General features: G+C 44.8%; 1 protein-coding gene across 1 annotated transcript; it reads left to right on the top strand.

Annotated features, from left to right (window-relative positions):
* Positions 1-938: 938 nt before the first annotated feature.
* On the top strand, positions 939-14,166 carry pom121 (POM121 transmembrane nucleoporin). Its single transcript, XM_034140087.1, has 13 exons — positions 939-1,540; positions 2,584-2,793; positions 3,340-3,489; positions 3,869-3,949; positions 4,092-4,263; positions 4,353-4,441; positions 4,515-4,594; positions 6,210-6,331; positions 6,421-6,520; positions 7,684-7,947; positions 8,606-10,384; positions 11,392-11,496; positions 12,784-14,166. Exons 1-13 carry the CDS (start codon positions 969-971, stop codon positions 12,882-12,884), a joined length of 3,825 nt encoding a protein of 1,274 aa, XP_033995978.1. The 5' UTR covers positions 939-968; the 3' UTR covers positions 12,885-14,166.
* Positions 14,167-14,345: the final 179 nt, after the last annotated feature.

Raw genomic sequence — 14,345 nt, 5'->3', positions numbered from 1 at the left:
GACATGTACATGGGTACCATAGAGGTGTAGTGGATCTTGTAGACCAGGCCCATTGCAAGTAGCTGTACTCTGTCGTCTACTCTAAGCCATCCTAGGTTGTCAAAGTGGGCAGAGGTGAGGTGGGTTCTAGATGAAAGGTCAAGCAGTAGTCTGACCAGTTTATTTTGCGATGTTTGAAGTTTTGTTTTTAGCGCCTTGGAGGTGCTATGGTACCATGACGTGCAAGCATAGTCATAGTACCCTTGAATGAGTGCTCCTGCCAGAGTTTTCAGGGTGTTTTTGTTTACCAGAGAGGAGATCCGGTATAGGAATCTAGTTCTTTGATTGACTTTTTTTATTACATTGGATGCCATTTTGTCACAGGAGAGGTTTGCCTCAAGAATAGATCCTAGGTATGTAATTTCCTTCTTACTTGTGACAATAATGTCACCCACTGCAACTGAGAAGTCGTCGGATTTGCTGAGATTATGTTTCGAACCGAAGAGAATGGACTCTGTTTTACCCAGGTGTAATGATAATTTATTATCGGCGAGCCAGGTGCAGATTCTGCCGAGCTCGGAGCTGAGGGTTTTTTCAACCTGCAATCTGCTCCTGTCAGAGACATTATTTTCTTAGCTAACTACTCTGACTGTGTATCCCTTACTTTAAGCTAACGTTTTGTTGTTTATTATATATGGCTATTATATGCAACCTGTTTGACCTGGCAGGACTGATGTTAAAGCATCTGAAACTGAAGGTAGTTCAATGATTTAGACTTTTGATAAAGAACCTTTTTTGTCCTTGTGGATTTTTTAATCACGTATTGCTTGTACTCGTTGGCTTTGAGTTCTATAAAGAGTACTAAATATTAAAAAAATACATCAGGGGTGATATCGACTCCAGGCCGGTAAATGGCGCTGATGCCCAAACCGCCGAAGGCCCCAAAACCCGAAGAAGAAAAGCCGCGTCCGAAGAGAGCATGACGGGATATGAAAGTCCTCCGGCGGCGCGCTGCCGCCATGTCACCGAGAGAGAAACATATAGCTATTATCTCTGTTTTAGGCGTAGTTAGTCTTGCTCTTTATTATATTCCCAATTTTCTTTGGGTGACTTTATTTCTTTCAGTGTGTTGTATTGTGTGTTACTATCAAAGCGGAGAACCGCTTCCCGCCAGGTTAGGCCTCAATCCTCGGGCTCGCCTGAGAGTTCCAGCCGTGCTCCGGCGCTGGTTTTGGGGCTGGGTATCAACCGGCGTGTCGGTGGCCGCTCGGGGGAAAACGAAGAGCGGCAGAAACAAAACTGAGCACCGGTCCTTTGAGGGACACTTCAGAGAAAGGCCCGTTGAAACTGGGATTTATAGGAGGGATACTTTGCACACTGAGTCGTTTCTTTTCAGTCCTCGGGATTTCCTCATGGGGAGTTACATCGGAAAACCCGAAAGTCCAACTGCCGACTCCGGGAGGCCAAGAGCCGGGAGAAACCCCCGAGAGCAGCTCCGTGAGAGACTGGCCAGACCCAACCATGCTGTCTACACGCCGAACAGGAGGCTCTCATTTGCCGGGTACGTTGATGGCCAAACAACGCTGCATCATACGCAGCTCTCATCCAGGAGACGGTTCAATTTCTTGGCGCGGTTTTAACGTTAATTATTAACTCTTGGATAAATTACCATTGACACATTAAAACAGGCAACAAAGAATAAGGTAGCCGCTTTTTGAGAGATATTTGACTCAGACAAACACACATTATCAAAGCACACGGTCAAGGACTCCTATAGTCAATCCAATATTACTCTTTTTAGTCACTAGAATATATTTTGTGTTACCCAGTGAAGCATTACCTTGTTCTCTTTAATCAGAAATTGCATATGCCATTATAAGTGTGCCTGTATATGGTATAATGATCCCTAAGCCTACTGTTGCTGGAGAAAAACACATTGAGTCACACAAACTGATCATTTAAACACAACCCCATCATTAAACTAAGCTGCAATGTACTCTGTGTTTCGGTCCAAAGCCTTCCCTCCTCAAACCTTAGAGAACAAATCTAATTGAACTTATTTTTTGTTAGAAGTTATCCAGCAACAGATTTTAGCTTTAAACTTTTTTCGGTGTAGTGATGAAATGTTTACTGAATGCACAAACAGGGCTTTCATCCAATATTTTCATAGACTAACATGACCTGACATAGGAAGCAATAGTGGAGGGGAAAGGCACATGTTAAAGTTATAATGTGAGGAGATGGTTCATTTAAATGTGGATTTCAGCACAGGCAAACGTTGTATCTTTCATAGCAGACAGCAGACCACAATAATATATTTGAAGATACTACCAGTGGCTGGATTATAAAAAACAAGTTTGGACTTTTCCCCATAGGCTTCACCAGAGATGGCAAAAGTACACACATCCTTTACTCAAGTAGAATTACAGATACTCGTGTTTAAAAATGTACTTAAGTACAGTAACAAAGTATTTGTACTCCACTACTTCCCACCTCTGAGCTTCACAACTGAATCACTTAGTAATAGACAGAGAGCTAAAGTCACAGTTGATGCTCTGTGAGATGTAGATATGTGTTGTAATTTAAACATTTGTTTCCCCTCAGGGAGCCGCCGGCCACAGCGGGCAGATTCACCATCACCCCCCAGCGTCATTACCCCCTGCAGCAGCCCGGGGTCTCACAAGTGGGAGTCCTACCTCCTGTGAAGTGGGACAGCTTCAGGAAGAAAAACATCCTCAGCCCTCGTAACTGTTCTGCTGTCCTCAGCCCCGTCACCATCAAGATCGCCAGGCCGGACCACCTCAGCTCCCCCAGGTCTCTACGTTCACGCCAATAATCAGTCTGTTTATCATACCAGGGTTATTATGTGTTTGTCCATTTTCTTACAAAAAACACCACTTTGTACTTCATATTACCGTGTATCATCTTCAAAGTGTGCTTTCAGAACATGTTGTACATTTACATATCTTGTAACTCGTGTAACTGCGTCATGATTTCTGGAAAAGGACATTGCTCAGAATTTTTTTTTAATGTATCTTTTGCAGCTTGAGCACCACAAGCAAAGGCCATCATCTAGTTGAACTATAATAGAGAAAGGGCAGACATCTCTAATGCTGATATCTCTAACACAGCAAGAGGACTAATATGTATTTTAGATTTTAAGATGAAATGTCTCATTTTAAGATAAAAACAGTTTGATGACAATTAAAGTATGAAGCAACTGGTGATTACTTGTGCCACAACAGTGATGGTGTATTATCGCACTCCATTATATGGATAGGTATCTCTAAGTCCATTGGTTTGTAAACTGACTGATAACACTGACCATAGTTTCAATTCTAACTTTCTTTTTGTTTTTAGTTTTGACCATCTGAGTTGTGCGGGGCTCCCCAGGGCGCCTGTGGACCCCTGCTCCAGAGAAAGTGTCCTCAAGGTTTTGAAGGAAAGCCGCAAGAGAGTAGTTGAGGAGGAGGACGGAAGCTTCACAGCCGAGCAGAAAAGCAAAAGAAGGTACGCAGAATTCACTGGCACTAATTACTTCCTTACAATATAAGAAATGTTAGTCTGGTGAGCAAGGCTACCAAAAAGTAGCCTGCCCAACGGCTCACCTTTTAGAAGTCGTAGTCGTCTAGAGAGAATCTCCCGCATTGCATGCATGGATAAATCAATGAATATCCAGCAAACTGTTTTACATAAAAAGCATTCTGGTTCTCTCAGTACATCTTTGTCATGTCTGAATTAGGCCTAAGGGAACAGGGCTTTAGCTATTTCTGTGTGAACATTTGTCGATATCTCAAGATTTTAGAAGAACACGTGCTTCTCAGGACCTGGTTTATACATATAGTCAGTTGAAGTGTGTTTGTTTGTAATCCATTTTATTTCCCCAAAGGCGTAATGACAGCAATGGAAGCGCACAATCTGCGTTTGAGCCTCTCCTGCCCAACGGGACACCATCACTGCTGGTCCCTAAGTAAGTTTGACTTTCTGAAGTGACACTTTACTGTCAAATCTTGTCATCTCTGAGGTCTATTGACTGCATATTTGATGCTGTGAAGTATATTGTGTCTGTCTAAACAAATGTGAAAATGCTTTCCGTTCCTTCCTTCCTTCAGGCCTGGAAGCCTGAAAAGAGGGATGACCTCCCTTGCAGAGGATGCCCTCATGAAGAGATCTCGCACCTCCTCCATCAGCTCCGGCAGCGGGGTCCACACCCCCAGAGGAACCCCCGGCAGCAGGAGAAACCCTATCCAGAGCTCCTACAGCTCTTCAAAGGGCCTCAGCCAGGTAGCGCCTATCAGCTAAATTAAAGTGCACATATCGCTGCAATGACATAAAGCTTATTTGTTAAGATGTATTCATGTTTTCCTTCGTAGTGGAAGAAGCGGTCAGCACCCAGCTCCCCTCTCTCCAGCCCCGGGTCATCTCGCTCTCAGACCCCAGAGGCAGCCTCCAAAAGAGCCAAGTACGTCTCAGTCTGTTTCCTCCTAGTCATTTAATGACAATATTTCAGTTTGTAACCTGTGGTTTCATTGCAGGGAGGACGACGGACAGTCTCCCAGCTCAGCATCCTCAGTGAGGTCAGAGAAGACGGCCTCTGAGAAGGTTCCTGTTACATGTAAGTCTCATTTATCTGCAGTGGCTGTACGGTGAAGTCAACTTAGAAGTGCAGCTCTGTGGCCAACAGCACGATACATAAATGGGCAGTTGGATGCAAACTGTGGTTTGTCTGCTTAGAGTTCAATATGGCAACAATAGGTAGGTATGCACTGTCCTGATAAAAAATAAATAATCAGATACATCAACTCGGGGTTTACAGGTTGTCTCCTTTTAACACATTGAGACCTTGTACAGTTTCTTATTTTTATTTAAACAAATGAACAGTCACTGGTTTGATGTAAAACCTGAGATTCATGGTCAGCCCCTCGACCTCCAGGACACCAGTGTGCCTCTGGAACTATGGTTATGTAAGATGACATGAGGACAGGGGTTTGCTGTGACACTAAAACTGTCTGGATTCATTTAGCTGACACTATGGTGACTAGTGAGAAGAAGCGAGAGACTGAGAAATTAACTACTTCACATCTGGGCGAAAAACCAACCCCTAACAGGGTCAGCACAAGAGCAGATAGCGATGCAGAATATCAGATCAGTGCATCCCTACAAAAACATGTTAGTTGGTTGAATCAGTCGGTTTATAATTGTGCATTGCATTCATAAACACACTAGAAGCAGGGTGTCCGCGGGGTCTTAAAAAGTATTAAAAGTTGATAAATAAATGTAGCGAAAATTAAGGGTATTAAAAAGTATTAAACGGAATTTTCCAAGGTATTACATTTTGTAGCTTGTTTTCAATAAGTATATAAATTGTCCAAAGAGGTTGTATTCTACAGTCTGCCTGAATGTAATCATTGCGTAGGTGTGTAGTGTGATTCTGTGTAGTTTATTTATGGCATCCCGTTGGATTTGACGTCATCTGAACAGGTCATCGCACGCTCACTGCTTGATAGCGCGCGACGGTCCGTTTACGACGGTAAACAACATCGTTATGGGGAAATGCAAGTTTGCGTCCAAATGGTTGGAAGATAAGGAGGAAGGACAATCAATACTGTATATAGTACATTTGAGATAAAGTGTGTCGCCAATGTAACCGGTTAAAACTCAAAGTGGCGATGAGGTCTTAAAATGTATGGAAAGGGTCTTAAAAAAGGTCTTAAAAGGTATTACATTTGACTTCAGGATTCCTGCATATACCCGGTCTTAGTGGTTCTTTTTGTTTAAGGGGAAAAACTAAACAAATTAGGAACAGTAAACTTGTAGATGGGGTAACAACAGAGCTACTAGATAGGCACTCTAAAAACTGCTTTGCTCCGTCTGAAAGTTGGGCACTTTTGTCAGATGTTCGACCCTTACATGAAAACACTTGTTGCACTTGTGGCAATGGGTGTTGTCCAAAACGATCTTTGAGAAGTGTAACCACACTTTTGAACTCTCTTTCTCTCCATCATGATCACGAGCAGATCACTCTTGTGTACTGCATGGTGCTGCAGCGTGAAAATGCCCTTTCGGATAAACAAATGCTTTAACCCTATTGCAAATTAGACACAGATTAAGTGAGAGAAAAAGGTGCAAGATAACGTTTGTGTAAAAAAGTATTATACAATCAAATAAAAAGACATATAAATGTAAAAAAACAATAACATTTTATTGTCCATTTTATTATGATGTTGCAGCTAAATGTACTCCAGCTCTCAAGCTGCCAGTCACCCCCTCAGCAGAGTCTACTGGGAGTGGTGGGAAGAGGAAGCGTAAGATCCAGCTGGTGTCGAGCCACCGGGACGATCAGATCTCTCTGGTAAGGAGTGCGTCCTTCTGAATATCGCCGTGTGTTACAGAGACATGGATTTCTCTCTAAACTCTGTGTTTTTATTTTTATTTTTTTAGCCTCCACCTCCAGAGCTGGGCTACACCATCACTGTGAAGGACCTGGATGAGGAGAAGAAGGCTGCGCTCAGCAAAATCCAGAAGGTGCTGGAGACCCCTGGTGAGTGGAAGCAGCAACACTTTCAAACTCTTTATATGCAACATTTTTTTGTGTGTGTGGGGTCATGTAATCGCAAAAAAAGACGGGGTGTCCAACTCAAATAAACAGTGGGCCAAAATTAAAAAATGGGTACTAGTCGAGGGCCGGACTGGTTCAATGTTTATTGCAAAACGTATTGAAATGAACTTATTGCACATATTAAACCTGGAACTAACAAAGCTTAAATTATTGACTATAAAAACAACATTAAACTTTAAATAATCAGTTGCATTCATTTCTTATGGCTCTATTTGCAGCTTTTCCAGAGTCATTTCTTATGATTACATTTTTCCACAGGCCAACAACAGCTTCAAAAAAACAATTCCCCTCAAAGAAAAAAACAAACATGCCCTGTTGTCGCAAGAGAAAAAGTGCAGAAGGAAACATCCATGTAAACTCAGTGTGCTGCTCTGTGATGCTAGTTCAAGCCAGATACTTGGCATCTCATCTTGGGTGCAAGTTCATCAATGTTTGGGCTCAGGCTCTGAGCTGAGGAAACCCTCAGGATTGAGTGAAGGTGTGCGTGCAATATACCGGAGGGCCAGATCTAATAGTAATTAGAAATTATCCTGCCGGCCGAAAGTAAATCCACCAAGGGCCTGATTTGGCCCCCGGGCCTTGAGTTTGACACATGTGGTCTAGACTTCAAGAACCTGGGATGGACATTTTTAAATCATGCTGCACTTTTATCTTCCATTCACACATACAGACTCTTACTATTGAATAATGCCAGGCTGCCATTCATTGTTAATAATATCCTTCTGCCACCCAACGACTCCAGACTCAAAAATACCTAGTATTGCACCAATTTTCAGACTCTCTCTCTTCGGGGACAGTGTCTGCCTTTCTCTTTGAATCCTGTTGAACTAAATACCTTTGGGTTTTTTGCTGAATAAATCAAGACTTCCAATCCCTCACCGTGGAAAAACAGAATTCAAATGTACATGGACTTATAAATAATCATTAGTTGCCCTCATTAGAGCCCTACTCCAAATAGTAAAGCAGCTTTTATTTCTACTTGTTTTGGAGACCATGGTGTGTCAGGACAGTCAGACTTGACCAGACGTTTGAGCCCCCCCCCCCCACCCACCTGACCTATGAGCTTTTGACTTCTCCTTCTTCAGCTCCAGAGCCAGAGAAGTCTGTCGCCCCCGCAGTCTCCACTTCCCTCCATCCTGCCTCCTCCAGCAGCATCACCACCCTGAGCAGCCTCCTGGCTTCTCCTCTGCCCACCGCCTCCTCAACACTCTCAAACACCCCCGTCATCAACCTGGACCCCAGCGTCAGTGTGAGCTCCGCCCCGGCAGCATCCAACCCGCTGCTGGAGGCTCTGAAGATGAAGATCATCATTCCTGCGAGCTCCACCTCTGCTGCCAACACAACTACAGGTAACACACACACACACACACACACACACACACACACACACACACACACACACACACACACACACACACACACACACACACACACGTCGTTTAAGTGTTCCCCAATGTGTCTGGATTTTGAGGGTGGTCCTGTGGCTCAACACAACTACAGGTACCGTCACTGAACTGAAGCTGTTCTTCAGAAAAGTTCTGAAGCCATGTTTGCAATTTGATCTATAACATAAAAATAATAAGTAATTTTCACTTTGCCATGTATCCCTAGACGTAAGTATGATACGATAATACTTTAATGGTCAGATCAAGCCTGAAATAACAGCACGATCACTGAGAGAAAACATGCTCAAAGACCCTTTAGTGTGCATTTGATCTGGGATCAGCTCTGTGAGGGTTGACTGGAGCACAAAGGATGCTTCAGTCTGACTTTATTGAATCGCGGGACCCTGTATCTCCCATTAGATGGTAGCAGTTCATATTCGCTGTTCAGAACATGGTTTGGGTCCCAGATGATGTAGTTGGACAGCTTCAATAGGTTATTATGGTATGCTGAGTCATAAAGTCTCTGACAGGGTTGACCAACAATCGTGGAGCAGTCTTTTTCACAGGTGATCATATACATCTTGTTTGATTCTGACATGTTCTTGTTGTTTTGTCTCCGTAGTGTCTGCATCCTCCACGCCGGTGCAGTCCAGTGGTTTCACCCTGAATGTTTCCACTGCAGGAGTCGCCCCTCCTGCCTCCACCTCTACATCCTCCTCTACAGGTGTGGATCAGCCCTCAGCCTTCACCCAGGTGCTGAGTCAGGTCTCCAAGCCCTCCATCAGTGTTGCTGCTGTAGCAGGACCAACCCTGTTTGGACTGAGCAGTCTGATCAGCATCGCTGCTGCTTCTTCCGCCTCCAACCCGGTCTCTGCTGCTGCCCCTTCCCCCGCCAGCAGCTTAGCTTCACTCAGTAACACCAACCCTCTGCTGGCTTCAGGGTTCAAACCCATTTTTTCCGTCACCACCACCACCACCCCCACAGCTGCATCAACCCCGGAGAGCAAACCTCCTGTCCAAAGTTTCAAGCCCATCTTTGGAGCTGCTACTTCAAGTGCTGGATTCGGACTGCCTCCACCCTACACCACCTCTAACTCAGCCGCCACCGCTTCTCCCAGTATCACATCATCAATGTTTGGTGGATCCACTAGCAGCACCACAGTTACCCCGTCTGTTTTCCCTGGTTTAACCATCACCAACACCCCCTCCTCCACCGGCTCCATCGCTGCCACGCAGCCCGCAGCCCCAGCAGCTGTGAAATCCCTCTTTGGAAACTGGTCAGCACCAACAACAACCTCCACCAGCTCAGCCTCAGCGCAGGCGCCTAACACCGGGAGCTCATTTCAGTTTGGAGCCGCGACCACTACTGCTGCTGCTGCTCCTGTCCTGACCGCTGCTGCCACCACCACCTCCAGCGGGGGCAACTTCGCCTTTGGTGCCACACAGGCAGACCCTCAGGCAGCCAACCAGAAGGCATTCTCCTTCGGTCAGGCCGCTCCCAGCCAGAACACAACCACATCTTCATTTGGAGGCTTTTCAATGGCCACCACGGCCTCCTCCACCACTGCTGCCACCACCACCCAGTCCACCTTCAGCTTTGGGAAGCCGTCCTTTCAAGCACCGGCAGCACAGGCCACATTTGGCTCCTCGGCGGCACCGGCAGCACAGAACACATTTGGCTCCTCTGCGGCACCGGCAGCACAGGCCACATTTGGCTCCTCGGCGGCACCGGCTGCACAGAACACATTTGGCTCCTCGGCAGCACCGGCAGCACAGAACACATTTGGCTCCTCGGCGGCACCGGCAGCACAGAACACATTTGGCTCCTCGGCGGCACCGGCAGCACAGAACACATTTGGTTCTTCAGCGGCACAAACGGCACCGACCACGTTTGGTTCTTCAACGGCAGCACAGGCCACATTTGGTTCTTCAGCGGCAGCACAGACCACCTTTGGCTCCTCGGTGGCAGCGCCTAACTCTTTCAACTTCGGTGGAGGAGCATCATCCACCCCAGCCCCTAACACCGCCCCACCCTCTTTCCCCTTTGGGTCGACTGCCGCCACAACAGCTGCCAGTTTTGGGACGCCTGCTAAACCAGCGTTTGGAAGCAGCTCCACTGGGTTTGCTTTCGGCGGCACCGCTGCTCCCTCTGCTGCCCCCTCGGCTGCTCCGAGCTTCGGTTCAGCCGCACAGACTCAGAGCTCCTCCTCCTCCAACTTCTCTTTTGGAAATGCGGCTCCTCAGCAGGCGGCGCCCGGTCCGGCTCAGCCTGCATCCGGTGGATTTAACTTCGGAGCTGCGATGCCATGCCCCCAGTTTGGAACACCAGCCCCCAGTAACCCTGCACCACAGATGGGAGGCTTCAATTTCGGGGCTGCTGCTACTGACAAACCAGCTTTTGGTAAGAAATAAAACACATTTTATGTTTTATATTTCAGTGAGAAACGCAACTCAAACTTGATAGGGTAAAACCTTGAACTGCTCTATGATATGCATGCAATGGCGCATTTCCACTGCAGGGCCTCGCACAGCTTAGTATGGTATAGTTAGGCCTTGGTAGGCCAGGCTCACTTTATGCTGCGTTTCCATTACAGTTTAGTAGCTGGGGTAGTATCTATAGTAACGCAGTGTAGGCGGAGCCGTGACGTCATCTTCAATGAGAACCACAGAAAACCAACATTAGCTGTTAGCCCTCAGAGCTCACAGCTCCTCATATCTGTTCAGAAACTAGATAAAAGTTAAACAAGTACAAACCACAGACTGCCTGTGTCATGGCGAATACAGTCGCTGGTTTATTTATGTCTGTAGGCCGTTGTTGTGAGTGTGGACGGTCGGAGCATATACTGCGTTAGCTTAGCCAATCTCCATTCAGAAAACACGCATTTTAAAAGGTTTTTCGCCTGCCGTCTGTCTGCAGACTTGTCAAAGCATTTTGTTGTAGTTGCCAGCGATTCTCTCACTAGTTTAGCATACTCAGCCCGGTTGTTGGCCCGGAAAGAACCTCGATTTTGGAGAGCCAGAAAACTGTGAAATAGTACCTGCTAGCCGGAACTACGCCTAGTGAAAACGCAACCAACAACGGGCCGGGCACGGCAAGCTTAAACCGCTCTCCGCGCTGTAGTGGAAATGCGCCATAAATGTATGTAATTGTTTATAGTAAGATAAAGTACAAGCTTTGTGAGAGAATGCAGCTTTAATATTTCAGATCGAAACTACAATATTTTGCAAACATGTCAGTCTTTTGAATGAGAATAATACAATATCTAATTTAAACCCTAAAACGTTCCTACGCAATAGAAAGAAAGAAATGGGAATTTTAGAAACCATTATGTACAATGCTGAATGGGAAAACTGCTATTTTGATGTTGCTCAAAGAGCTGTTTAATAAAGTTGTGCTTCTCTCTGCAGGAACGTCTAACCCATCCTTCGGTCAGAGTGCTCCCGCCGCTGCAGGTCCGATTCCCTTTGGAAGTCCTGCAACTCCAGTCCAAGGCTTCAACTCTGTTCCTTTCGGTATGTCATTTTTGTTTCTGGTGGTAAGGCACTTCCTGCAGAGATCCGCAATTCTGCTTCCCTTCACATCTCCAAGTCATCATTAAAAACTCACCTGTTCACCATGGCCTTTGGACCCCTAACCCACAGTCCCCCTGCTTCCACTCCTACTGCTAATAGCCGCGTTCACACAAAGTACTTTGCCGTACTCAGTGCCCCGGCACTTATTACCCCAGGGCACTTAGTACAGATCGCGTTCACACCGGAATAAATTCCCTGAGGGAAGATTACGCAAATGAGCCGCTGACGTCACTTCGTCTTCTTCTGCTTTGGGTTTACTAGCAGGCCCCAAACAACTTCACGGTGTATACTGCCACCCGGAGTCCCCGGCCGGAAGTCCCCGGAGTTGGGGACTGGCTTCAGTAGAAGCTGCTGGGACTCCCAGCAGCTTCTACTGAAGCCTTCCGAGTAAATCGCCAGAACGCCGACACCTCCTCATCTCCACCGCTCCCATGTTTTATTTTGTGTTGCCATAAGTTAGTCTCTCTGAGTTTGTGCGCTGGGCGAATGCTAATGCCAGGATAATAAAATGGCGGCTCTACAAAACATTTCAGAGTTGTACGGGGCGTGGTTTGCAATTTGCCCAGCCAATCAGAACTGGGGCACTTTTTTCCCCCAGGATAGTACCATCTCTCAGCAGGCACTAAAAATGGGGGTAAAAGTTCCCGGGATTAAGTACTCTTTTTGGTGTGAACGCGACATAAGGGGTACTAACGGAACTAAACGCGAAAAGTACGGTGAAAAGTACTCCGGTGTGAACGCGCCTATTTATTACATTTCTACTTCATTATTTGCCTCTTGTTTGTTTGTTCGTCATGTAAAGCGGCCTTGGGTCCCTTGAAAGGCGCTATACAAATGTAGTCTATTATTATTATTAGTAGAAGGTAGGGCTGCTCAATGAATCGTATTTTAATCGCAATTACGATTTTGGCTTGCAACGATTATGAAAACAACATAATCGAAATAAAACGATTTTTTTATTTTTTATTGTTTTTTTTATTGGTTTTTCAGTTGAATTATACTTAAAGTTCAGGGTAATCAACTGTTAAAAACATACTGTTCAAATATTTTTTTTTATAAATGGATGTTTTCAAAGTAAATGGATAATCGTTTTTAATAATCGTGATATCAATTATTGACCCAAATAATCGAGATTATAATTTTTGCCATAATCGAGCAGCCCTAGTAGAAGGACAAACCTACATTTGATCCTTAGAAATGACAGGTGCTTCTTGTCATTATCCTCAGGGTCCCCAGCCGCTCCCTCCTTCTCCATCGGAGCCGGATCAAAGCCAATTGGAGCTCGTCAGAGGCTTCAGGCGCGGAGGCAGCACAACAGGAAGAAGTAACGTGCTCCGTGTGTCCAGCACCGCCTAAAGAGGACTTCAGCTGCTGCTGCTGCTATCGTTGATCTGGCTTACGTTGCTCTGATCAAACCCCTCAAACCTGGCTGCCACCACGTCCTCTGCTCCCCCTCCTCAGGTGGTTGTGCTTGCCCGAAACATTGTGTTTGTAGAGGAATTGGAAAGAGCACACAGCCTGCTCGCTGCCTGGATGACTACATGTGAGGAGACAGGATCCATAACAACGTACTATACTTGAAGAGAGGGAGAAGACACGTTTGATTTTGAACAAAAGCATATCCAAAGTCCTTTTTTGTTTTCCTTTTACAGTGTGTGGACACTCCCATTGGTTGGTCTTAAGGAGAAGTTGAGACGCCTCGACTCAAACATTTATTTTTTATACGTGAAGAGCTCACTGGTTTGTATGTTACAGAGTATTTGAGTTCGTTATCTGAATGAATGAGTGTGATTAGGATGAAAGGCACAGTTGATTCAGATAAGGTACAAAAACACTGCAGTGTAAATGTAAAGTTATGAGAAGTTTGCATTTTTAAATTATTTTTTTAATTGGCTCTCTGACCCTGTAAATGAATGATGTGTTTCTGCAGTTAAAGGGCGACTTAGTTAATGTCTTAAAGTAGTTACTGCAGACTTTTGTGTTCTTGTTTCATACTTTTTGTCATTTCAAGCATTCCTAGAGCCTTTTTTTGACAGTGATTGCCAACACTGATGTAATTAGCAGGTCAGTATAGGACTAAGATGACTACTCTTATCTTATACTGACCAAACCAAAGCCAACTCATCAACTTCATGCCTGTGAAAAGAATCTGTGAACTCTGTCTCTCTTTATGCTGAGATGTTTGTTTGTGCCAGACTACCTCTCTTTGCTCCAGGCGCTGAATCTGTGTCACTGACAGGATTGAGAAGATCAATAATATTTTAACCACTGTTAACACCTTTTTAATTAATACAGTGAGTGTTTAAATTACATGCTGCAAAACAAACATTAGCCCCTCTGGTATTTCAATGTTTTAATAGATAAATAATATCAGCTTTACTTAGATACAATTTGTCATATTGAAAAGTATTAGTTATCTGCTTAGTAATTGCATAAACTCTCATGATGATGTCGAAGATTTGTCAAACACACGGGACGATAAACACATTTCTGTCTGCGGTCGAGGTTTTTTTTAATTAAAATGATTTCTGTTTTGTGTGATGCATTTTGTGGTTAATTTTGAATGAATAAAAACTGAATTTTGGACTTGAATGTTACAAAAAGAACACATTTCAACCCTTTGAGGTCCCATTCTTCTTTTCTCTTCATGTGATTGTTGACTTTTATATATCAGGGTGTCCGCGGGGTCTTAAAAAGTATTAAAAGGCAATCAATTTAGCGAAAATTAAGGCTATTAAAAAGTAGGCATTACATTTTGTAGCTTGTTTTTAATAAGTATATAAATTGTC

The sequence above is a fragment of the Trematomus bernacchii genome, unplaced genomic scaffold (genome assembly GCF_902827165.1).
Source record: "Trematomus bernacchii unplaced genomic scaffold, fTreBer1.1, whole genome shotgun sequence".
NCBI classification, from domain to species: Eukaryota; Metazoa; Chordata; class Actinopteri; order Perciformes; family Nototheniidae; genus Trematomus; species Trematomus bernacchii.
The sequence above is the reverse complement of the archived record's forward strand: the minus strand, read 5'-3'. Positions and strand labels throughout refer to the sequence as shown.

What these genes read in the sequence shown, in the direction of transcription:
- pom121 (XM_034140087.1), top strand. Translation starts at nt 969, where the DNA reads ATGAAAGTCCTCCGGCGGCGCGCTGCCGCCATGTCACCGAGAGAGAAA. An exon ending in TGAGAAGGTTCCTGTTACAT is followed by an intron (nt 4,595 to 6,209) that starts GTAAGTCTCATT and finishes ATGATGTTGCAG; the next exon opens with CTAAATGTACTCCAGCTCTC. An exon ending in TGCTGCCAACACAACTACAG is followed by an intron (nt 7,948 to 8,605) that starts GTAACACACACA and finishes TTGTCTCCGTAG; the next exon opens with TGTCTGCATCCTCCACGCCG.